The sequence below is a fragment of the Periophthalmus magnuspinnatus genome, chromosome 16 (assembly GCF_009829125.3).
Source record: "Periophthalmus magnuspinnatus isolate fPerMag1 chromosome 16, fPerMag1.2.pri, whole genome shotgun sequence".
In the NCBI taxonomy this organism is placed as follows: Eukaryota; Metazoa; Chordata; class Actinopteri; order Gobiiformes; family Gobiidae; genus Periophthalmus; species Periophthalmus magnuspinnatus.
The window spans coordinates 31,715,676-31,741,070 of NC_047141.1; the positions used below are offsets into that span (position 1 = coordinate 31,715,676).

Below are 25,395 nucleotides of genomic sequence, written 5' to 3' on the forward strand. Positions count from 1 at the left end.
CTAGATGGCGCTGCACCACTTAATCCGCTTAACATCCGTCATATATTTTCCTCTATTCAACTGAAGCAAAACCAAAAAATAAAATAATAAAAACAAATTTAATACATTTAATTGTAGTATAAATCCTTTGAAACAAGAAAAACTAAAAAATTCTTACATAAAATAATAAAACAAAATCATTTTCATCACTTCCGGTAAACTGTCCAATCAGAAGACGCGTTGCTTTGTTGTCCTTCAGCAGCGGAACTGAGCAACACCGGCTGAAGCTAACGGCTAAATCCAGACAAAACAAGGTAATTACTTGAATATAACTCTTTATCTCAACATGTTTCGTGAGTTTGTTTAATTTTACTCCATTTCGAGTTTTGTTGCAACTTGAATTTTGTGATTTAGACGCAGTAAAATGAGAACAAGCAGCGAGGCCTGGAGCTAGTTATCAGTTATGCTAGCGGTTTGTTAGCACGGCTATGATAAAGCTTGTTATGACAGCTTTAGAAAACGAAACTATGGTCTAACAGGGAAACTTGAAATGCAAACAGCAAAGAGCCTGTTTAATTTGACTGTTTTTATGGAGGAAAGTCCGCCATTTTGTTACTTATTTTTGGAAATTATTGGATATTTTTTTAATCTTAGCTTGAAATCTCCTCATGTTTGGGACACTTGGCTTCACAGCGTTTTCTTATTTACTCACATTTGCTTTATCTGTTTGGTTTTGGTCCTGCTTCAACCAACATTAGAGAGAAAAGAGTGAAGTTGCCTGATTGTTTGACACATATATGTATAAAAAAGTGAGCATTTAACATGAATAGTGCACTTAAATATTAATTCTGTGTTACATTATCTAGTTGCTTAAGGAGGAAATCTCACAGAGCATGATGGGATGGTGCAATTGTTTTGAAACCTGAGCTGTAGTTAAGACTTTTAAATGACTTAATGATTAGTTGTGTGAACTTCCTCATTCTAATACCACTGAGCCAGTTTACATTTTAGATTTAGACAGTAGAGAACTTAAAAATCCTCTGCAAAAGAATCTGAAATGCCCATGTTTTGATCTGGTTTAATTATTAATCAATCTGTCAATCAATATAACTGTATCTACCCCCAAGACGCAATGCAGGAATAACATGCATGAATAATATCTTTCATTTATTTCAACTCATTTTTATTCCCATCACAGAGTCTCGTATCGTGATCAGTGATTGGAAGAACACGCAGTTACAGAACACTGAACGTCTGAATTAAAATGTATTCTGGACCAATCAGAGTACTGTGTTCTGAATACTTTTACATCGAGTTGCATTATATTCTAGTATAAAAAACATGAGATATAATGACAAACAGATTTGTTTTTGTTGCATTGTTTGTTACGCATTCATTTATGTCCAACGAGAGACAAAAAATCACACACAGACGCACTCCAACAGCTGTGTTTTCTTTATTCTCACTGATACTGTGCAGTTCAAAGCTAAAATTACATCAGAAAGTACCATCATGTATTCTTTTGATTTTAGAAAAGTAACTGTATTCTGAATTAGACCTCATTAGTCACAATAACACAAATTATTAGTAAAGTGAAGTAAATATAGACGATACACAACGATATTGAAACTATTTCCCCTAAGAAATGACTTTAAATGCAGAACATTGTTAAATATTGTTGAGCGTTAATAAATAAACAGCAGATTGCAACACTTAAGTTGTTAGTTTATGATTTTAGCTCATAATTCAAACTTCTTCAGCTCAAATCTGATCATATTGCAGAAAAAATAATCCAAAATTTCCCACAAGTGCAAAAAAAAAAAATTATGTTATGATTGTTCCATCTGTTATGTGTCATTGAATGAACTAGTATTTATTGTTATTTATTATTACAGAATAACGCTGAATGAAAACGTAACTATACTGGAATACAGTTACTCCAGATCAGTATTCAGACTGCGTATTTTCAGCACAGTTACATCCCAACACAGATCATAATGATATATTTCACATGGATGTAATTACTCTTAATTAATGAAGTGAAGTTGTGGAACTAGTCCAGCGATAATCAGGGTCAACGTTTATGAATTTTGGATATTTCTTTTGAACGTACGTCTTCTCCGCGATGTAAATAAATAATAATACTTTTTAATAATTCATTGTATTTACCAGTGCCTTTTTACGACACTCAAGGACACTTTACAAAAGATTAAAAGACATAATAAAGCGCTGACCTCCGCTAAGTCTCAAACACACCCGCTGTTTGTTTGATGAACTCCTCCTCCTCACGTCGCATGTCCCTGATTGTAATAAATGCCTCTCATGTCTCGTCCGTAGCTCGTCGCTGACATAAAGAGCCTAAAGGATGGATTGTGGGGTTTGTGGATTGATCGGCGGGTCTGCGGTTGACTTGAGAGTTCGTTTATCATTCCCAGTCATCTCTGAGGCCTGATGTACAGCAGCTGCTCACTTCTGTCACGTCCAATTACGCGGCTTTTTCTTCTTCTCGGGCCTTGTACCTTTTATTATTTATCGGAGTGATTTGGTTTACAATCTTTAAGTGCGTTTTTTTTTTTTTTTCAATCTGAAGCCGCGGAGGAGCCGGACGAGCGCATGTATCAGCCCGCGGCGAACAGAGAGCAACTTAGTGACACAGTATCGACAGATCCTCACACTCTGAAAACAAACAGTGAAACAGTCTCTGATGCTGCAGTGCTGTTTTAATCAGACTGACTCACATGGTTGTCTTTGTTTCATTAGTTCACATTTAATCTTTTATGAATGAATCTATTGCTGTTGTTTTCTTGGTCTCTTGGGATTTAAACTGATCTCTACTTTCCGTACAATATGAAAACGTGAAGTTATAAAGTAATATTTAGGAACTTAAAACACTAAATGAAATCGTACAACAAGAGAATCCAAAATTAAGGAAACACTGACTGGCCTGGCTGTATCATGTTTTGTACTGAACCTGCACTACGTAACTTTTCTGACGTCTGCTCGTCTCCACGGAGATGTTATTGCTTTAGCCCGGAATGTTCCTCAGCGGAGTATTAAAGTTGTTTATCGTTCATTTATTTTATTACATATGTTTTATTGCCGTCTCGCGAAACATGTTTTCAGTGAGCGTCCGCAGATCTAAGCTTTAACTTGGCCTGGTGAAGTTTAATGCCATACTTTGGAACATTTCATCTTTACAAGCAAACTGTGGACTGTGGACCACCAGAAAAGTGTAAATGTGACCAGGCCTGTCGCGATAACACATTTTGAAGTTGGAAGTAAATAAAGATGATAAATGATAATATTGAGGCTAATTTATGCCACTGACACAAAATCTAAGAGCAGATTTAAACCACTAAAACTATTATAAATCTACAATGTTATTAAAAAGTTTGAGCAGCAACAAATAAACAACAGAATGAGACACTTTAGTACTAATGTTGTAGCAATGAGTCATAGTTATTCAAAGTTATTTATTCAAACTTTTACGGCTTAAATCTTATTGTAAGTCTACAGTTTTCCAGCAGAGCAAAGAAAATATTGACCCTAAAAATAGATTGTTTTAGTTTTCATACATACAGGGTGTCCATTAAGTCTCTGTAATTACATTTTAAAATTGTAAAAAGTAAAGTGATAAGATATGTTCATTAGATTTGTTCTGTCACGTTGCATTTTTGTACTTCAGGCGTCCTGTTGATTAAAGAGGCAAACGTCTGAACGGAGCCTTAAGAAATGGCTCCTCCTCAAGAGAAGCACAGTGTGGATCAGGGTTTAATGAGACAAAATCAGATGCACAGAGTCAACGAAACGACAGAACAAAGTGTGAAACAGATTCACCGCCACCTCCGTCTGCTCGTACACGGCACGAGGAAGAAAGAAAGTGTTAGATAGAAAGAGAAGTGGGCACCAAGAACGTCTGGGGTGCTCATGTAGAGGTGCGTTAAGCGAGGGAAAAGTTTAGAAAATGCAGCGTGCAATAGAACAAGTCTGATTGATGTATCTGATCAACTGCCTTTGTAATAGAAACTTTATGGACACTCTGTAGAACGATAAGTTGATGTAGCGATTATCTTGAACTGAGCATCGAATCCCACTACGTCAGACTCTGCGTTTCTTTACTTCATGAAGCCCACATCTGAACAGAGTCGAGGTTTTTCGCCATCAGCCAGCGGTCTGACATTAAACAGGTGCGGGTTAATTGTTTGTCTGCACCAAATGCCGTCTCATCTGCTCGTGTGTAATTTGCGGAGCTCTTCGGGGAGTTCATATGGGATCGTGTTTGGGTGCGAGCCGCAGTAACGCTCATTTCTTCACTCTAAAATATTACAGAAACGATGAACCGCTCGACTTTTGGCAACTTTTATTACAATTTGGGAACGTCCTGAAGGGAAAGAAATGTAATCCAAAAGTGAAATTAAAATGAGATGTAAAGACCAAACTGTCCTTAAAGCTAAAAGAAATATTTATTTAGTTATATTAAAATGTAATTATGTGAAAGTGTAATACCACTTTTGGGCCAGTATATACATTCTTATGTTTTTATTTGATTGTGAATGCAAAATAAAACCGCCCAAACCTCTGCAGGACAAGACCAGCGTGGCCTTGTTTTTAAAGTATTTTAAAGCCCACACGCATTTTCATTTTCACATATTTATTTCAGCGGTTTCAGGGGTAATAAATCCAAACGCATCAATACAAAAACACAATCCTAACGGGCCCAAAGGAGCGTCTTAAACGAGTGGAGCTGATCTACCGTCTCTACAAGAAATATAAAAATGTTTCTTTTAATATATCGTCTTTACTTAGATTAAGAAAGCTGTCAGAAAGAAACAAAAGGGCTGATGGAAATATTAAGAGCAGAAACTTGAGCGCTTCATCGCCCAAACCGGGATCTGTGAAGGTCATGTTTGATTTATCCATATGCTCCGACGGAGGATTACAGGAAACACTTTATTTTTGATGTAATTACTGCTTTTGTTTCGTCTCTCTCCTCACAGCATGTTTTTTTTTTTTTTTTTTACAGCATATGTCAAGATACTGTTTATTTTAATTGTCGATCAGTTGCAGTTAATCAGTGAACTTGTTCCAGTCCATTCGCTCCAAGTCGTATTTCACCATCTTTGTCTTGGCACATTTTTGACGCACGGCTTGTTCTGACAGCTTCAGAAAACATGAAAACCTCAAAACTATTAGTCTTAGATGGAAACTGGAAATGCAAACTTAAAGCTTATGTGTTATTTTTACAGGGAAAAGTCTGCAGTTTGTTTTTTTGGGGGTAACGTTGGCGTCATGTTTTTATTTTATACGTTAATATACTCTTTATTTCAGTTGTTGATTAGTTTAAATTAATCCTTGAACTCATTTCAGTCTGTTCAAGTCCGTTCACTTTTCTTTAAACTGTATTTACACCTGTCACAATAACACATTTTGAACCTAAATATATCGCTACAGAGAAACATCACGATAAATGATGGTATTGAACCTACTTTATGCCACTAATTAAGATTTAAATAATGCAACATAGCCCCAGTGAACCATTTTTAAATCGACTGGTTCATTAAAAGACACGAGGTGGAACAAATAAACAGCAAAGTGTAACAATAATTAGCCACGAAAGAGACTTATTCGCCCGTCCACAGCTTAAATCTTAGCATAAAACAACAAAAATACACCAAATCTTTCCGTTTTTTTGCAAAGAAAATGTCCTCATGTTAAATATTGAGCCCAAAATATATAGTTCCAGCTTTCATACATTGAACAATAAGTGGATATATTGATGTATTTCACCATTTTATGATTATTGTTACTCTAAAACCATGTCCTGTCCTTCATTTTAATATTAATCATTTATAAATATATGTATTAAACTCAGCTCAGGTAAATACATTAATTAGAACAGCTCCATACATAATACACAGGCCCATCAGGAGTAAGACGTAAGTAAAGTAGTACTACGCTCCGAGTCCTGCGTCTGCTCCGGTTCAGCCACATTCAGGCAGATCCGTGTCACTTGGTTTGTAATTATTCCAGTGTTGCCCTGAGCAACAGTTTCCCTCCGCTGGTAATGAGCTGTTATGAATATACATGCCCCAATTCCAATTCATCAGACCTGTTGCACACATCAATACTCCCCCGGTGTCTCCGAACGAACTCCACGAGCCGTACACGTATTTACTGACTCTGACCCAGACCTGTGTATTTGAACAGTTTGGAAATTTACCCAAGTGTAACCTACATGCCACAGGGAATTTTAATGATTGTATTTTTATCATAAAAAAAATACGACTCTGTTAGTTCTGTGTAGCTTCTGCGGGGTTTGCTCACTGCGTAAACCTCACGGGCCGCGCGGAGTAAATTGAAAATGCTGGAAAATGTAACCGCGAGCAGTTTGGGTTTTCGGCAGTCTCAGAATTGAACAGATTAGCAACAAGTTTCTGTCTTATTCTGCGTAAAAAACTGTCAACGCTGTAGTTTAGACCCGGTCAAACTTGTTCTGAAACGTGATTTTTGTGTTAGTTTGTCGGTTCAGATTTTAGAGTTTTCGTCAATTCTCCAGGACGAGTTTAAAATGTGAACGAGACTCTGAAATTTGAACAGAAAGAATCCGATTATTATTCAAATAAATCATCATAAATATATAATAAATCATCAATCTAACCACAATCGCAGCGAGTTTGAGCGTTGTCAGCAATCCACAGATCTAAATTGTAACTTGGCTTGGTAATGTTCACGGAGATGGATACGTTTAAAGCCATACTTTGGGACATTTCGTGATTACAAGCAAGCAGCAAGCTCTCCTTCAGAAAAGTATAAACGTGACCAGGCTTATCGCGGTTACACATTTTGAAATTCCATATATCGCTGAAGGAAATACAGACAATAAATGACGATATTGAAACTAATTTATGCCACTGACGCAACAACCCCAGAGCAGATTTAAACGACAAACTATTATAAATGTACAGTATTGTTTAAAAAATCATGAGCTGCAAGAAATAAACAGCAGAATGAAACACTTTAGTACTGAGTTTGCATCTGTAATGAGTCAGACAAGTTATTAATTCAGCCTTTTACCACAGAGAGCAGCTCAGGGCCCCAGTCTGCTGTGCATCTCCAGCTCAAAAGACGCTAACCGCTCCTCTGAAGACAGCGAGGTTCAGATCTGAGCCAGAGAAAAGAAATGATTTGAGAGAGGAGTTAAAGAAGCTATTTTAGGAAAGACAATCCTTCCTTGAACAGAAATGGGGCTTCATCTATCCCCCGTCTATAACTCCATCCTCAGACCCAAAGCAAACTAAGGAAACAAACAGAACAATAGCGCTAACCAGGATGCTAATAGGTTTGTAGTTAGCTCCTCCCTTCAGACAGATATAAGGCAGTGTCCAGCAGTAATCTGACCAGAACTGAAGAGCTTAAATCTGATCCTACAGCCAAAAAATAACAAAAAATAAAGAGTTTTCCAGTAATGCAAAGAAAAAGTCGACATGATAAATATTGACCCAAAAAATAGGTTGTGTTGTATTAGTTTGTCAGTTCAGATTTGTTTTTTTTTGCCAGTTCTCCAGGATGAGTTTAAAATGTGAACGAAACTTTGAACTTTGAACGGAAAGAATCCTATTTTTATTATTAAAACATAAATCATGACTCTAGGCCTGTCACCATAATTACGAACAATATATCTGGGACTTAATATTTATCGTGGAGACTTTTTCTTTGCGAAAATGGGGAGATTTTTGTTATTTTGGATGTAATACGGTGAGATTTGAGCTGTTGAGGGTTGAATAAGTCACTTCTGTGGTTAATTATTGCTGTTTATTTGCTGCAGCTCAGGCCTTTTGATGATACCGTCTATTTAAAAATGTTTTTATTGGGATTGTCTCGCTGTATTTTAATCGCATCAGTGTGTTATCGCGACAGGCCCCACATCAGTCTAATCACAATCGCAGTGTTTGTCAGAAAAATCACAAGTCGATGTTTTTTTCACGTTCTATTCTGGGTTTGTGTATTTCATATTATTTCCGCACCGGCATCGTTTAACCTGACGTGAAAACACAGGTCAAAAAATACAAAATAATAAAAAAAAAACCTTGTATTTGATCTCACTCACACGACAATAAAAATGTCTTTCGATGTTAATTTCCCAAACACAAACCAGAGACTTTTAATCAGCAACTATTTAACACAAAAAAAAAGACCAGTTTCTTCCTCCAGAGTCTGAAAAGAAAAGTCTGCTCCAGTCCACACACTTTTACTGACAGAGGACTGGACCTGTCTGTAGAAAACTCAAAGCTGACATCGATCGCAGTGGATGGAGCCGATGGAGGATGTTCAGAGGATGTTCAGACGTGGGGAGGGGGCCGTGGTGAAGCGCTCGGAGAGGTTTGGGTTATACAGTTGAAACCAAAAGTCTGAATACGCTATATAAAAAGACACATGCGCTTTTTTTTTCACTCACTGTCTAACATGAAATCAGGCTAAACTTTCCCTGTTTTAGGTCAATTAGGATTAACAAAATTATTTCTATTTGCTAAATGTCAGAATAAGAGATGGATTTTTTTTTTTTTAGACTATTTTCCATTACTTTTCTTCAAAGTCAGACGTTTGCATACAGTAAGATTAGACTATGACTTTAAACAATTTGTGAAAACCCAGACCATGATCATGACACAAGAAATCAGCCAAGAATCGTCCAAGAGAAATGTGGACAAGTCTGGTTCATCCTTGGTGCAGTTTCCAGACGCCTGAAGGTGCCACGTTCATCTGTTCAAGTATAAAGACCATGAGAATGTCCAAAATCACACCGCTCAGGAAGGAGACGGGTTCTGTGTCCCAGAGATGAACGAGCTTTGGTCCAAAATGTGCAGATCAACCCAAGAACAAAAGCAAAAGACATCGTGAAGACGCCGCTGAAGCTGTAAGAGTCTGTCATTATCCACAGTGAAACGAGGACTGTACCGACATGGGCTGAAAGGACACGCTGCAGGAAGAAGACATTACTCCAAAAGAAACTGAAAAAAGTCAGATTACAGTTTGCAAATGCACAGGGACAAAGACTTTCATGTTTGGAGACATGTCCTGTGTCTGATGAACCTAAAATTAAACTGTTTGACCATAATGAGCATCTTTACATTTGGAGGAAAAAGGGGGAAGCTCGCAAACTTGAGAACACCATCCCAACTGTGAAATACGGGGGTGGCTGCATCATGTCGTGGGGTTGTTTTGCTGCAGGAGGGACTGGTGCACTTCACAAAATGGATGGCATCATGAGGGAAGAACATTATGTGGAAATACTGATGCAACATCTCAAGACAGCCAGGAAGTTAAAACTTGGGCACAAATGTGTCTTCCAAATGGACAATGATCCGACGTATCCGGCCAAACTGGTGACAAAGTGGCTTAAGGATAACAAAGTCAATGTTTTGAAGCGTCCAACACAAAGCTCTGATCTCAGTTGTGCTTAAAATGTATGGACAGACCTGAAAAGGCCTGTGCGAGCAAGACGGACACAAACTTGGCTCAGTTACACCAGTTCTGTCGGGAGGAATGGGCTAAGATTCCTGTCAACTTTTGTGAGTACCTTGTGAGAGGAATATCCAAAAGATTTGACCCGAGTCAGACAGTTTAAAGGCAGTTGTACCAAATACAAATGAAATGTATGTAAACTTCTAAGTTGGAAGAAAGTCATGAAAAACTGTCTAAAAAAATTCTGGTATTTAGCAAATAGAAATAATGTTAATCCTAATTGACCTGAAAGAGGAAAAGTTTAATCTGATTTCATGTCAGACATGTGTGTTTTATATAGTGTATGTAGACGTCTGGTTTCAGCTGTACATGTCTATCATAGTTTTAGTCTTTTTAGTCCTAGATGTTTTTGTATTTTATTTTGTTGTGCTATTTTTGTTTTGTTAATCTGTTGAATCACAAAAATAAATCAATATTTAAAGGCTTGCACAGTTTCTGGAGGTGGCAGATCTGCATGACTCCATGGAAACAGAAAGTTTAAAACCGAACATTGTCCATGGAGATGGGACAGTAAACATAATATAGTTTATTGTGATAAAGAGGATTGACCAGAATGTGCAGAAAAAAGCTCCTTCACCCTGATGATCTCTTCTAAATCACTGCTGTTTTCACTTATAACAAAGAACAACACTATAACAAGTGTTTATATATGGAAATATTCATAATATTAAAATGATAATTATTCAGAACAAAAACATTTTAAACTGTCAGCAACTTTAAGAATTGATATAATCATTAATCACAATTATTTTGGACATGATAATTGAGACACCAAATTTCAATATTGTCCCATGGAAACTCAGAGATAGATGTGTTTTATGCCACACTGTGGAATATTGTAGCCCAAGGAACGTTTCCATGGAAACAAGCTGGAGAAGTCCATCCTCCAGGTCAAATAAAACTCAGATTTGTAGTGGGTAAATACACACATTTATAATGTTCATGCCAATATTAACAAAACTATTTGAGTCTATTTTTTGGTATTTTGGCAAATCAATAACATCTGCAGCTTTTTACCATCTAAAAAACATCGCAAAAATCAAAGTTACACTGACAAAACCAGACTTGGCGAGAGGTATCCATCTATTTGTGTCCAGTAGATTAGACGACTGTAATGTCCTGCTCACTGGACTCTCCAAACGAGCCTCAGAACAGAACATCCAGAACATCCAGAACATCCAGAACACTGCTGCTCGGGTCAGGACTAGAACCAGGAAGTACGAGCACATGTCACCAGGACGAAAGCAGGACGAAACCGTGACGAAACCGTGACGAAACCAGGACGAAACATGGGGAATCATTGTTTCAGTTTTGTGCAGTTTAAACCTGGAACATTCTTCCTGAAGATGTGAGACAGGCCTCTACTTTGACAATGTTTAAATCCAGGCTCAAATGGTTCTGTTCTGTCTGTGCATGTGACTGAAAGGGGTTTATTCTGCGCTTTTCTCTTTAATGTTAACTTTATGATGATTATTTATGATCATTTATGTCTTGATTTGTTTGACTTTCTTATTACGTTAAGCACTTTTAATTAGTTTGTGTACGAGTTGTGTTATACAAAAAAACTTGCCTGGCCATTAAATTACATAAAACAACAAGCTGATCATTGGCGAGCGTGTTTGTTTGATCTAACCCTGTGTGCGTCTGTGTGTCTCAGATGGAGGTGGACCAGCTCCTGTCTCTGTCCGGCTCGGCTCTGGCTCAGGCCGTCAGCTCTCTGCTCGAGACGCCCGGACTGTACGTCTTCTCTGACATCCTGGAGCTGCCCAACGTCAGAGAGGTGGGAACGCCCGGGACTGCGCCGGGTGGAAACACTTAATACACTGCTCTTTTTAAGGCTACGTGAAAAATGTGCTGCGCTAAAAACCAACTGCAATTCTTCTGACAAGTATTAACGATTTAGATTTGCAATATATGTTTAAAAAGTAGGTTTCTGTTCCGAGCGCTCATTATAAACGGCTCCAGAACATTTGAGAACAGACTGAAATACTAATACAAGAATCCTAGGCGTTTCAGAGCATGTTTGCAGAGGACTAAACCACCAGGTACAACAAGAGGCAGGATATTTCGTTCTTTGTTCTATTATCTAAATAAAACCTCTTTTGCAATTCCGTAACTGCGCCGTCTCAAATTGAGATTTCGATTGGCCGTGTTTTGTTCTGTCCTTCAGTCCATTTCGTGTTCTCGTGAGGCTTTCACAGCACAAAATAATAGCACAATAATAACGTTATGTTCCTCCACGTGAGATTTACAGACGAAAACAAAAATGTCCCGTCACTTCAAATGTTAGAAAGCAAGATTTTAGTTGTTATTTTCTATTTCAGAGTGATGGAAAATTAGCACTGTTGCCATAGCGATGAACAAAAACAAACTATTATATATTTTCAGCGCTCCAGACTCCTCAAAATGTTTCCTTTTAAGATAGTAATTGAAACTTGTGAATGATTGTTCAGGTTCTTGGCGTAAACTATATTTTTACAATTTTCTTTGAGTCAAAATCTATTCAACTATTATCTCTACTTTTATTATAAATCCTTTTTGTTGTCATAGTTTAGCCTTCATTTCAGTATGCTAAATGTTTAGGGTTGTTCCGATACCGTTACTGGTATCAGCAAAACATCAGACACCGCACATTTTTCAGGTATCTGTATCGGTGAGTACTCAGACTGAATCACCGATCTGATAACACTCTGTACTGTTCAGAATGAGGCCCTGCAGATATCAGTACTGCCGCTGTTGTCGTCTGTGGTTAATGCGCAGCGCTAAGGTTTAACGCTGCCCCGAGCAGGTTAAATACAGACTGTGGAGGCTCTGCAGACACATAAAACGCGCTAATAATGACTGAAAAGACATTTGCGTTACCTCTTTGATACCTTCATTTAACTTTGGAGTGAACTTGGTAAAATAACTACGGAGAGCAGCCCATCAGAAGTGCAAACAGGACACCAGCGCAAATGCGACTGCAGCGCAAACGCGACTGCAGCGTAAACACGACAGCACCGCAAAGACGACAACACTGAGAACACGACAGTAGCGCAAACAGGACACCAGCGCTAACACGGCAACGTCGTTAACAGGACAGCGTTGCTAACACCACCGCAGCGGCACAAACCTGACTGCTCTGACGCAAACACGACAAAAAGAGGTGCAAACACTACAACAGCGCAAACACGACAGCGGCGCCAACACGATGCAAACACGACAGCGGCGCTAACATAACAGCAGTTTACCAGCGACTTTGTTTACTCTGCATAATTAGCCATGTGCTCCGAGGATGAGCGTCTTTTTCCAGGCCTCATTGTGTTTTTTTCTCCTCGCTCTGTGGAACAAAGTAGAAAAATTAAAGCACTTAAATCAGCTCAACTCATCATCAGGACCATTTTACATCTGACTCTGACACTTAAATCCTCAAAATCTCATTTATTCTTGTAATTTTTCTTTAGAGAGAGACTTTCACTGCTTATTTTTTGCTCTTGTACTGTAACAAAATTGAGTAGCCAAGTGCATTTTTATTTTTATTTTTTTAAAGGTATCAGAACAACACTATAAATGTTTGCCACTGCTCCTCTTTCCCCTCATCACGTCCGTTAATCAGAATAATTACCTCCGGCTAATTGTCGTCTTATCTCCCTCGCTCATAACCTTTCCAACCATCGTCTCAGATAAGTCATTTGAACCGTTGTGTTGCTCCGTGTTGTTTTTCCAATTCACTGACAGCGTTTTGCCCAAAAGGGGAAAAAAAATCCATGTTTTAAATGATGACTTTTTTCCCAATCAACACCTTTTATTAATAGACGTTATGGGAGTGATGCTTGTGTCACGTCGAGACCAGCGTGTTTTTTTTCCACTCGTTTTCGCTCCGTGCCGTCGTGTTAAAGTCACTACGGGGGGGTGGGGAGGAGGCTGCGAGGAGAAAATAAAGTTTGTCAAAGTCGTTTTCACAAAATTAAAAGCAAACTGTATTGATTCCAGAGGGAAATCGCGTCCACACAGTCGCTTGATACAAAAAACAAACTTAAAACTGCAAGTAAAATGTCATTTGAAATCGCGGCGACGCATAAAGAGAATCGTCTATGTGTTTATCTGAAAACATCCGTGATTCCCAAAACTCCAGCTCGCTTACAGTGCAATCTTTACAAACTTCTGTCCACATAAAGAGACGTTTATGTGATTCGTCATGCGTCACCACGGGTACAGCTAAACATTTTATCGTAGACATGCATGTAGGAGACTTGACGTCGCCGCAAAGTTTCAAATAAGTGCGGCTATAGCTGGGTTTCAGATGACATTGCAACGTTTTATTGGCCATTCATATTTAATACCAACGGGGCCTGCATTTTTATTTTTTATTTTTTCCATTTTTGTTGTAGTACAGTGAGTTTTGGGGTTTATTCACTGATAGAAGTGATCAGGTTCCACATTGGTGACTTTGTTTGTGTGTCCCTCAGTCGTCCAGGTCTGATCCAGAGTAAAAGCTTAAAGTTAAATCTGTCAACTGGGTAAAAAGTTGTGGGATCACCTGTCCCCCCATATATAACTCCACCCTCAGACCCAAAGCAAACAAAGGAGACAAAGAGAACAATATAGGTAGCTAGTAGGCCCATTAACCCTGTAGCGTCGGATCCTTTCGGTAATGTCGCAACCAACTGTGCTCTCGTATAAATTTAAACGCCGTCTCAAAGCAGAGGCACGAGGCTCTTTAAATATGTCGACCTCAAAGACGTGACCAATCAGAGCGCAGGCGCCGCCGGGATTCTCACGCTCAGTTATTTGACGTGTTCAAGGAAAAATAAGGATGGATAGAGGTGTAAAGTAGAGGTAGTTGTGTGAAAAAAGGCAAAAGTACACACTGATACCCCCTTTAACGTGTTTTTTGTGGCTAAAAAAAAAGAGCTGTTTTCAGTGTCAGTGTCGTTAGTGCCTCCTTCAGGCAGATTTAAGGCAGTGTCCAGCAGTAATCTGACCAGAACTGAAGAACGAGCAGCTAAACGTCTTCACACCTACAACTTTTTGTCCAGTTGATAGATTTTACTTTAGCTTTTACGACTGGTGAATGTACGTTTTTGGATAGTTCATCTCAAAGTGCAGTTTTATCAATATGTGTCTCAATATCTGTCTCTTGCCCCGCCCCCATCTGTGAGTATGACATCATGACAGTTTAGAATCTGAAAACCACCAATAGTGCAAGTATAGCGTGCAAATACTCCTAATGTAAACGCAGACGCTATTGTGAGGTACTATTCTTTGACGATTATACTGTGACCTGAATAATTACCATCATTAATCAATTAAATAATGTTCACATCCCTTTATATAATCACTAATATAATCTCTATCATCCGGCATGTCTCAATAATCACTATATCAGCTTATCATCCTGTATATGAAAGCTGGAACTGTATTTTTTTGCGGTTAATATTTCTCGTGTTCTTTTTCTTTCCACAACTGGGAAATTTTTGCGTTTTTTTGTGGCTGTTTGATCAAATTAAAGCTGTAAAAGTGTGAATTAATAACTTCTAAAACTCACTACCGATGCAAAACTAACGACTAAACTGTTCGATTTTGTTATTTATTTCTCGCAGCTCGTGATCTTTTAACAATACTGTACATTTATAATAGTTTTTTGCGGTTTTAAATATGCTCCGGGTTGTTGCGTCAGTGGCATAAATGAGTTTCAGTATTATCGCTTATCTTCAGCGATGTAAATCAAACTGTAAAATACGATATTGCGATGGGTCTATCTATCGTTTGATGTTTGTTTAATCCTTTGCCCTTTTCTCTGTCTCTCTGTGCAGCTGGAGAACGGGCCCCACGCTCCGGTGTACCAGCTCCTGCACCTCTTCGCCTATGGAACCTACTGCGACTATAAAGGTAGTCCGCTCTTCACCGCCCCATCGCGCACTCTAAATAAGTAATAGGGCAGCGCTCCGAAGCTTTTCTCCCTCCCCCTTCCACCTCCGCGAGGCTCAGACGCTCGCAGAGTCCGTGGCAGCTCGTATTCAGGTACAAGCGCGGAGGAGGGGAGCGGCTCGTTAGACGCTCGTTTCGAGAAAGAGACGGCGACGCAAAGAGGAGCAGACAGTTCTTCCCGCGCCGCGTGTCTGAACTTTGGCCGCGCAACATGTCTCAGGAAACTCCAGACAGAAATGGAGGGCTAATTGAGTGTAATTTAAAGGTGCGCCGTGTAGCTTCGCCGCTCGTCTCCATGGAGATGTTACCGCTTTGACTGGAATGTTGCATAGTAGGGTTTTAAAAGGGTAGTGTTACGCTGTTTTCTGATGTTCTAACGTTGTTTTCTCGTCACAAACAGACCTGGAGTTGTGTTTTTTTTTTGTTTCATTCACACACAAACCCTGCGTGTTTAGGCAGAGTTTTTCTCGCGAACTGAAAACACTCTGTTCCACCTCGTGATGTCATCATGTGGCGATACAGGAAGTGCTCCGCTGTGTTTTTAAACTCCACACACCTTCATTTCTAGAATCATGTATTGATAATTTCAGCCCTGGAGTTGGACATTTCTACTGAACTAAAAGTAAAAGGAGCTGTTAACTTGAAAACTACCACTTCATGACATCACAAGGTGGACGTTTTGAGGTTTGGAGATGTAACCCAGGACTAGTCAAACATGTGTGAATGAATCAAAACACAACTCCAGGTCTGTTTTTGAGGAGATAACAGCATTAGAACATGGCTTAAAGCTCATGAGAGTAAGTTTTCGTAATATAGGACCTTTTTTTTAAGCAATGCAACAAAAATAATCGAATAAACGCAAGGCGGATATGTTAAATGCCGTACAGTGGAACATTTCAGGCAAAGCGTGTCCAACCAGAAGGCATATACTCCAACTGAAAAGTCACAAAGTGCACCTTTTAATGCCAACTATCTTCCAATTAGTCTGGAAAGTGTGCGTAACCGAGAGTTGAGAGATCTATCGGCAATAACACTGGTTCTCAAACTGTGGTGCAGTAGTGAAAAGAAGTACAGCGTGGGCCAAGACTATAGACTGTAAATCTAAATGCACATGGCTAACCTGCTAACTGCTTCTCCATTGACTCCAGTTCAGTTTCTATTGAAAAACGGTCACACCTCTCTGTACGTGCTGCTGTCGGACTCGTCATTCTGGTCTTAAATGTTCGTATTAACCCTCTACATGATCCTGGGGTTTTTATTTCACTATTGTGTCTGTAAATCAAGATATGAACATCAATATCCTTCTTTCCCCGAGGCTAGCGTTAGCAACAGGTTTGATTGACAGTGTTGCTAAGCGCCCGCTCCCTGCTAAACCTGCGATTTGGACGGGAAGGCTCGGCTCTGGATGATACTCGCCGTTCAGAATTCCAAATATGAACCTTGTCTCCAGATTAGCCGCTTTAGCTGCTAGCCTCGATGAGCTTCATTCGACCGAAGCCGAACGCCCTGGATGATGTCATTGTCACTTATTCCACTTTTTCATACAGTCTGCGGTCATGTCAAACTGTTCCTCTGCTTATGTGCGGTAAATGTCAGCACAATAGCTTAAATCTGACCTAATGCGCGTTACTGCCCAGTTTAAAAACTTGGGTTGGCCGCGTGACATTTATGGGACTATTTGCCTTTTGCTAACAGCACATAGAGGGCTACTTCATCCCGTATAGACGCCGTTTGCTGTTATGCCGCTGCTTCGGTCCTACGAATCGCAGGTTTCGATGCATCACAACACGTCGCTCCCGTTCAGAAATACAGTGGAGTAGAAAGTACAGATACGTGCTCAAAGATGTAGTGAAGTAAAAGTAAAAAGTGTCCACTGACAAATTTTATGTACCTGTATTTTGCTTAAAAATAGGTCTTTATTGTAGTACTTTACTTTTACGTTGTTACTTTCCACCACTGGTATCATAATACAACACTTTTCTGTCTTTCCTTGCAGCCTTAGTTACTACGCAGAGTTAAATTTAAACCTATTTTCTTATATCGATCTTGATTTCTTAATTTCTGAGTGAGTTGCAACACTAGAATTTCCCTGTTGTGGCACAAATAAAGGTTCTCTTGTCTTGTCTTACGATATTTTTGCGCTTTGGTGTTAAGTTTACGCTCCCTTACTACAGAGCGAACCCTCCAAAACACTGAAATATTCATTCTGCCAGCATCACGGCGCGCTGTTTCTGAACTGGCACACGTCTTTGGGTCGTTTTTTTTCTTTTTTTTTTAGCCAAAAGTAGAATGCTAATTTAACTGAGGCTAATTTTATGCCAAATATCTGCCACAATAGCCTGGAAAAATAGCGTAGCCTACTTTATTTTTCCTCCTTCCCTTCCCGAGCCGAGCCACCGGGGAACATTATTTCACTTTCACGGCCCATCGAGGGGCTGTCAGAGTGCTGTCACCACGGAAACGCGGCCCCGTCTCCGTAAAGTGTCTGCTTAAACATTTACACGCGCACCTCTGCTCCCGCTCGGTAACGATACCTCTGAAAGTGTGAAGTGGAACGCAGCTCTGTGTCTGCGACCTCGAGTTACAGACAGAGCCGGGCCGTGTACCGTCTGAAGCCCGTTACTCATTTTACAGCAAGATCAAGCGAAGGAAATATTCAGATTTCTCCCGCAGACTGTGTAAGGACGAGGACCGAGCGAGCGTGACGTCACCCGCAGCGTTCGGCCGCAGTTTCATGTTTGGTATTCCGCTGGTTTAGCGGGGAGCGAGCGTTTAGCAGCGCTGTCAATCAAACCTGTTGCTAACGCTAGAGGGAGCGACCTCGGGGGGGAAGAAGGCGCCTGATTCGTCTGTTATTAATGTTCATATCTTGATTTACAGACACAATACTGAAATATAAAACCCCGGGATCACGTAGAGCGGGTTAATACGAACATTTAAGACCAAAACGACGAGTCTGGCAGCAGCAGGCACAGAGAGAGGACACAGTTTTTCAGTGTAAAGTGAATCAATGGAGCCAGAAGCGAACATGATCATTTTGTATTTGGAACGTAGCAGCTAGCAGGTTAGCTTTGTCCATTTATATAAACAGTCTAAGGAATCACCAGATCTGACATTGAAGGAGTGACCAAAGAGACGACCAGTATGTGAATAAAAATGACTCTGTACAATGTGAAATCTACTCGTTTATGTGAGTTTCAGAAGGAAACTCGTGCCTATGACAGGTTAAGTTTTCATGTTATCAAACTCTAAGCCGTGTTAAAATGTTGTTTCCTCCTCAAAAACAGACCTGGAGTTGTGTTTTGTTTCATTCACAGTTTGTGTTTGTGTCACAGTTCTGCCTGTTTGCATGTTTTTCTCCTCAGTCCGTCTCCGTTTTCCTGCCTGTTCCGGTCCGTCTTTTGTTCCCTCCCTGTTTTCCCTCTCGTTTCAGCTCAGGGTCGTCTATATAAACTGCTTCTGTTCTGTCAGTTCTTGCTCGATTGTTGACCAGTTCAGCGCAGCACTCACGCTCATCTGAAATACGCCGTTGTTTGCGTTTCTGCAATTCTGAACTTGCATTTGTATCTGTTTGAGTTACCTGTTCCTGAGTTTATTTCCCCAGCCTCTTTCCCTTATTGAATCCCCAGTGTGGAAGAGATTTTTGTTGACATTAAAAAAGACGTTGTTCCTCAGTTGTTTAGTCCCTGATTTGCCATATTCAGAGTTACCTGTTTAAATGACACTTTCTGTTGTAGTTTCTAAACGTTTGACTGCTCGCTGTGTGTTGCATATAAGTCCAGTTCACCTGCCTGATTTTATTCTTTCCACACTTTATTATTAGTCTGTCTAGTTTTCATATTAGTTCAGTAGAAATTGGCAATTACAGAAGCTAAAATGATCCAAATGATTCTAGAAATGAAGGTGTGTGGAGTTTAAAAACACAGCGGAGCACTTCCTGTATCGTCACATGACAGTTTTTTGTGCGTTTTTTGGGGTTTTTTGTGCGTTAAACGTGTGTGAATGAAACAAAACACAACTTCCAGGTCTGTTTTTGAGGAGAAAACGACATAACAGATCGGATAACAGTTAAAGGACCACAAAATAGGTTTCTTAAGGTTTAATACACACACACGTACGCACAACTCTGGGAAAGGACAGTTTTCATACACTGCTGGTTGACAACAGGTGTACGGCTTTACGTCAAAAACAAAATGATCAAAACAAGGTCAGGCATCAACTGGAGAACAAGTGCGTTTAACCTTTTAGCTTCACCAACGGCGAATGGCTCATCGGACTTTATAATCTCCGTCTTTGACTTCGTTTTAGGACAAACACGTTCTTCTAAACCTCACATGAAGCTCGTGTGTCCTTCAAGCGACACAAAAAAAAAAACATAGCATCAGTCGGCGAAAGGAGTAGCACCTTTTTTAAAACACGGTCTGATGGAAATAAAAACTCTCTTTTATCAACGTTCAAACTAAACAAAGACACAAACACATTTCAGGACATTGGTCTTGGACATAACGGCTGTTCACGCCTCAGTGAGCAGCACACAAGAGACAGCAGGTGCTTAGAGACGAGGGAAACGACGCTCGCTCTTTTTGAATTATTGCATACGACGCTTCGGTAGACTGGCCTTCATCAAGTGTCTTCAGTATAATCTAAAAAAACATGTACTGATGTTTTGGCCAATCATAACTCAGAAATTGTCGGGTTAAATGAACAGACAGTTACATAAGTTCATAAACCTTTTTTTTTAACAGTAGGACCAATGTGTTTAACTGCGTTTCAGTTTTGAGCAGCTACACAAAAACTCCAGAGTGAGGTCTTTGTCTGGCTGCTCTGTCTGATCTGTTTCTGTATTTGTGTTTCCTCATGTGCTTTTTGTCCCTTCTGTTTCTCCGTAGAGAAAGCGGCTTCACTCCCGGAGCTGACCCCAGCACAGAGGAACAAGCTCAGGCACCTGTCCATCATCAGCCTGGCCTCCAACCTCAAGGTGTCTGCTCCTCTCTCTGCTCCTCTGTCTGCTCCTCTGTCTGCTCCTCTCCCTGCTCCTCTCTCTGCTCCTCTCTGCTCCTCTCTCTGCTACTCTCTCTGCTCCTGTCTCTACTCCTCTGTCTGCTCCTCTGTCTGCTCCTCTCTCTACTCCTCTGTCTGCTCCTCTCTCTGCTCCTCTCTCTGCTCCTCTCTCTGTTCCTCTCTCTGCTCCTGTCTCTGCTCCTCTGTCTGCTCCTCTCCTGCTCCTCTGTCTGCTCCTCTGTCTGTTCCTCTCTCTGTTCCTCTCTCTGTTCCTCTCTCTGCTCCTCTCTCTGCTCCTCTCTGCTCCTCTCTCTGCTCCCTCTGTTCCTCTCCCTGCTCCTCTCTCTGTTCCTCTCTCTGTTCCTCTCTCTGTTCCTGTCTCTGCTCCTCTCTGCTCCTCTCTCTGTTCCTCTCTCTGCTCCTCTCTCTGCTCCTCTCTCTGCTCCTCTCTGCTCCTCTCTCTTGTTCCTCTCTCTGCTCCTCTCTGCTCCTCTCTCTTTTCCTCTCTCTTCTCCTGTCTTCCCTCTCGTCTCTCCTCTCTCACTTTTCACCTATAACAAAATTCAGTTCTGCCACTGGACATAAGTCTGCGAGTGAAGACGTTTCTCTGCTCGTCCGAGTCTCTTCTTCGGTTGTGGTCAGACTCGTGCTGGACACTGCCTTATATCTGTCACACAGGAGCGACGCTGAAGCCAACCCACCTGTTTGTTTACACTTTCTGTCCGTTGGCTCCGTCTTTTGAGCTGCACAAGTGTGAACTGTGCCTGGGCCATATTTTTGCATAACCATTCAGGCCCCTAATGGGTGCTCTCACTCTATTAGCATATTGGCTAGCGCTATTGTTTTCAGGGTTTTCGAGACAAGGAAACAAACCGAGCGGCGAGGATCATCTCCGCCTTTTGTTTTGAATAACCAGAATAACCAGCCCATATTTCCTGACACTTATTTGCTTTTACTGCTGAATTATACGCAACAGACGGAGGGTTTGCGATGAGTAAAAGACGTATCATTTAACATAAGGGGGGAGCCAGTTTACATTTTTATCGTTTATGTGGAGTAAAATGTCTTTGTACAAAACCCCGGAGCACGTTCAAATCTGCCAAATGTCATTACAGTTAGTCATTCAGATATTTATCAACGAAACACAGCTCTAGACTTTAAAGCTGCACTGTGTAAGTTCATTCGTGGAGGGGTCTGCCACCTTCTCATCTACATTTCAGATCTGTGGAGAGGCGACGCCCTGTAAGAGAACGAAATGCATGTTTTTCAAGGTAGCGAAAACGCCTGCTATTGGGAAACGCGAGGTAGTTTAAAGTCATATCGTGAAACTTATCTCGACAGGGCAATATTGTTTCCACGGGCAGGAGAAAGCAGCAGACCCCCCACCAGAAAACGGACATAACGCACCGTCACAACTCCATATAATTGTATTTGGAAAATGTCAGATCTCGTGCTTAAATCTCAGTCTCCGTCGTGCGCTGGTGCCGCTCCTTCCTCTGGTCCCTTAATCATAAAGTTTTCAGTTCCTTTTAAATCTCCTCTCTCTCATTTACACTTGGTCTGCGTCGCTCCTCTCCCGGTGCCCTTTCCGCTCCCTGTTCCAGATAAATAATTGATTCATTATTCTCCGCGGCTCTGTCTGCGTTTTTTTAAACATTAATCTGACTTTCGGCCGCCATTAGTCCCCGCGCTCCCTCGTCTCCGGTATCGCTCCACCTGCGCGTGCGAGACCGGCGCCCTAATGATCCCGTCCACAATCGGCCAGTTATGTTTTTCCTCCCGGTGACATTTGGCCGAAGGGACGTTTTTTGTGCTTTTTCATAGAACCGTCAAAGTGTTTTTTTCAAATAGTCTGTTTAGTTAAGGTCAGTATGAAATCGGATTGTTAAGGGAGACGAGCTCCAGAGACTGAAACAAGAAAGGACGTAAAGTTGCACTGTGTAACTTTTCTGGTGGAAAGAGTAGCGCCGGTTTGTCCTGCAGCGTTTCACAGTGCGGCGTTAAACATTTCTAACTCCACGGGGACGAGGAGATGGAGCAACTAAGCTAAGGAGAGATGATTCCACTTTTGAATGAAAAAAAAAACACATAATTCAAGAAGTTCTAAATGAATATATATTTAAAGTTTTGCTGCGGAACATCTGATACAAAACATTAAGCTCTCCATGGAGACGAGCAGGTAGCGTTTTGGGCTGCACATTATAAATTACTTGGTATATTGTCCATTTCCAAAGAACAAAATAGCCTTTTTTTATGTGTTATACCTCTACAAAATGCACTGGATTCTCGTCTGTCAGTTCATATTTCAATTCAGTTCAATTTATTTTTGTAAAACCCAAAACCACAACAGCTGTCGCGTCTTAAGGCTGAACGTGAGAATCGATTTAACGCAAGGAAGTTTAGAAAATCAACAACGAAACAGACACTGGTCAATAACAGACAAGCAGATTAACCAACAGAAACAAGCGAAGTGTCCCAGAACAGCGCCCCCTGTGTTTAGACCCTCCTCCTGCAGGAACCACTGTCCCAGAGCGCCCCCTGTCCTCAGACTTTCCTTCTCGGAAAAACTACAGACGCCTCAATCCCATTTTTTCCCCCGATCCGATTTGTTAAATATGTGCAATTCCCGATATCGATCTGATACCGAACCCAATACAGATCTTCTCATATTTTAAAGGTTTTATTCATTATTTAGCCTGTGCCTGTATAAATAATTAAGTATTACATGGTGAATTTTGCTCCAGTTGAATACAGTTATTACCTGATATAAAAAGTCTTAAAAAAAGTCTAATAGCAAGTTGTTATAATATCGTAAACTTAAACTTCTCCACACGCAGCAGCTTCAGACACAGCGACAGAGACATGAGGTAACGTTTAATCTCACGGTTTCTAATGGCAGTGTGTTTTTTCACGTTATTATTCACGTTTTGAGGCCTGTAAAAAGACAAAAGCCCGAAGCACATGGCTATTTAGCACATGTAAACAAGTCGGCTCTGCACTTCTGATTGTCCAGAGTTTGGTTTTCACTCTTAAGGCTCCGTGAAAACATCGCAGAGGAAAACAAATGCCATCTCTGTCGTTAATAATGTTTGGAGTGGCTTTAGAACCTCTTCAGTCTGTGTTTAAGCTGCTCTGGGCATTAGCCGTAGCGTTAGCCGCGACGTCTGCGTGCCGAGGACTCTATTCGCCGTATTGCTCGCGCTATTCACTAAATCCAGTCCACGCCGGGACAACTCTATTTCTTCTCTCAAATGTTAATGCCCCTAGAGTGCTGGAGTTACAATGTGCTCCCTGAACAGAATCCTACTTTTCAAACATAAATCACAAATATAATCTCAGTATTTCTTTCTTTCCTTTCTGCAGCGATTACCATAACCCTCTCCCAGAAAAGTTACGCACCAAACTCAGCCTGTTCCATGCTTTATAAAATCTGAGTGCAGCTGTTTGACCTCGCTCTGTCCGGCTCTTTCCCCCCTCAGTGCCTGCCCTACTCCCTCCTCCTGCAGCAGTTGGAGCTGAAGAACGTGCGCGAGCTGGAGGACCTGCTGATCGAGGCCGTGTACTGCGACATCATCCAGGGAAAACTGGACCAGAGGAACCAGCAGGTGGAGGTGGACTGCAGCGTGGGCCGAGACCTGGGCCCCAACGAGCTGCCCAACATCATCAGCACACTGCACGAGTGGTCAGTCGTATATCTGAGGCGTGGGACGATGCTGAAATATTGTGTTTTGTGATTATCATGGCCAAAATAACAATTATATCATCATAATTATTCAAGTTGCTGACTGTTTTAAAATGTTATAGATAATTCTATATTTTTAAGAAACTTCTATATAATTGGACTTTTATCAGTGAAAATAATGACAATCCGGTGGAGAACATTCTGGATGAGCAGGGCCGTCGACACATATTTGGGGGTCCGGGGCAAAAAGCCTCGCACGGGCCCCCCTCTACTGTAAACTTCAGACTATTAAAAGCACCTGAATATAAGCAGCACCAGCAAAATTTTAAAAGAAAATACATTTTGTTCGCCCTGAATATAGGCCACATGTTACAAATTTGCTGTAACATGAGATATTTACACAAAGTTTTTTGAGTTTTAGTTTAAGACGCTCTTTTTTTTCAAACTGTGCCTGAAAATCAACACAGGATGAACACACCTGCATGTTTAGAAAATGTAACAGCACCAACACAGACAATCTGCTTTTATTTCCTCTGAAAGCCTCCAACGTCGCACCATCAGTTTATTAATCCCAAACTTACGTGCAGTGGATCTATTTCCTTCTTTGATGGTCAGGTCCATTGTCTTTATCTTAAAAGCTGTGTCTTCGTGTGTTTTCCATGATGAGGAAAATGACAGTTCAAAATTAAGCCTGGTATATTCTTTAGCGCATAATCTTTCCCCACATCTGTCTCACTTTTGCGTTTACTGCTACAGAGCGCCCCTTGGTGGCCGTTAAATAGCCAGTAAAAATCTTTAAATTAGCCGCACCGTTGTATAGGCCACAGGGTTCAAAGTGTGGGGGGAAAAGTAGCGGCTTATAGTCCAAAATTTATGGTAATACAAATTAATAGGAGAAGGGTCCAATTCTGGGCCCCCTGGGACCTGGGACAACAGACCTGTTTGTCCGCCCCTGTTGACTCCTCTGTGGATAAGTAGCTTTTTTCTGCACATTCTGCTGATATAACGGCGATTATCTTTGTTGGGGATTATCACGATTATATATAATGTCTCATGAATAATTATTGCCAACCCTTTTTATCACGATAAACAATAGCATTGGTCATCGTCCCATCCCTACATCAATCATCAATTTGTTCACTTTTTCCTGCTGTGTGCTTAAATTGCCCTTGGGGGGTAAATAAATTAGCTAAAAGTACTCAAAATGTCACCATTAAAAGTAAACTGAAAGGCCCCTTTTCCAAACCGCCTCCTTCTTCTGTTTTCTAGCCGTGGTAACTCTCGTTTTGTTCGTTCTGCCT

General features: G+C 40.7%; 1 protein-coding gene across 3 annotated transcripts in view; it reads left to right on the forward strand.

Annotated features, from left to right (window-relative positions):
- The first annotated feature begins 215 nt into the window (after positions 1-215).
- Positions 216-25,395, forward strand: part of cops7a (COP9 constitutive photomorphogenic homolog subunit 7A) — a 40,017-nt gene continuing 14,837 nt past the window's right edge. For 2 of the 3 annotated variants that reach the window (XM_055227688.1, XM_033981607.2), the window contains exons 1-5: positions 216-293; positions 11,159-11,281; positions 15,297-15,372; positions 20,301-20,389; positions 23,892-24,094. In XM_055227688.1, the coding sequence (XP_055083663.1) occupies positions 11,159-11,281; positions 15,297-15,372; positions 20,301-20,389; positions 23,892-24,094 (491 nt within the window). In that variant the 5' untranslated portion in view covers positions 216-293. The remainder of the gene's footprint in view (positions 294-11,158; positions 11,282-15,296; positions 15,373-20,300; positions 20,390-23,891; positions 24,095-25,395) is intronic. The other variant, XM_055227689.1, reaches the window with a different exon arrangement.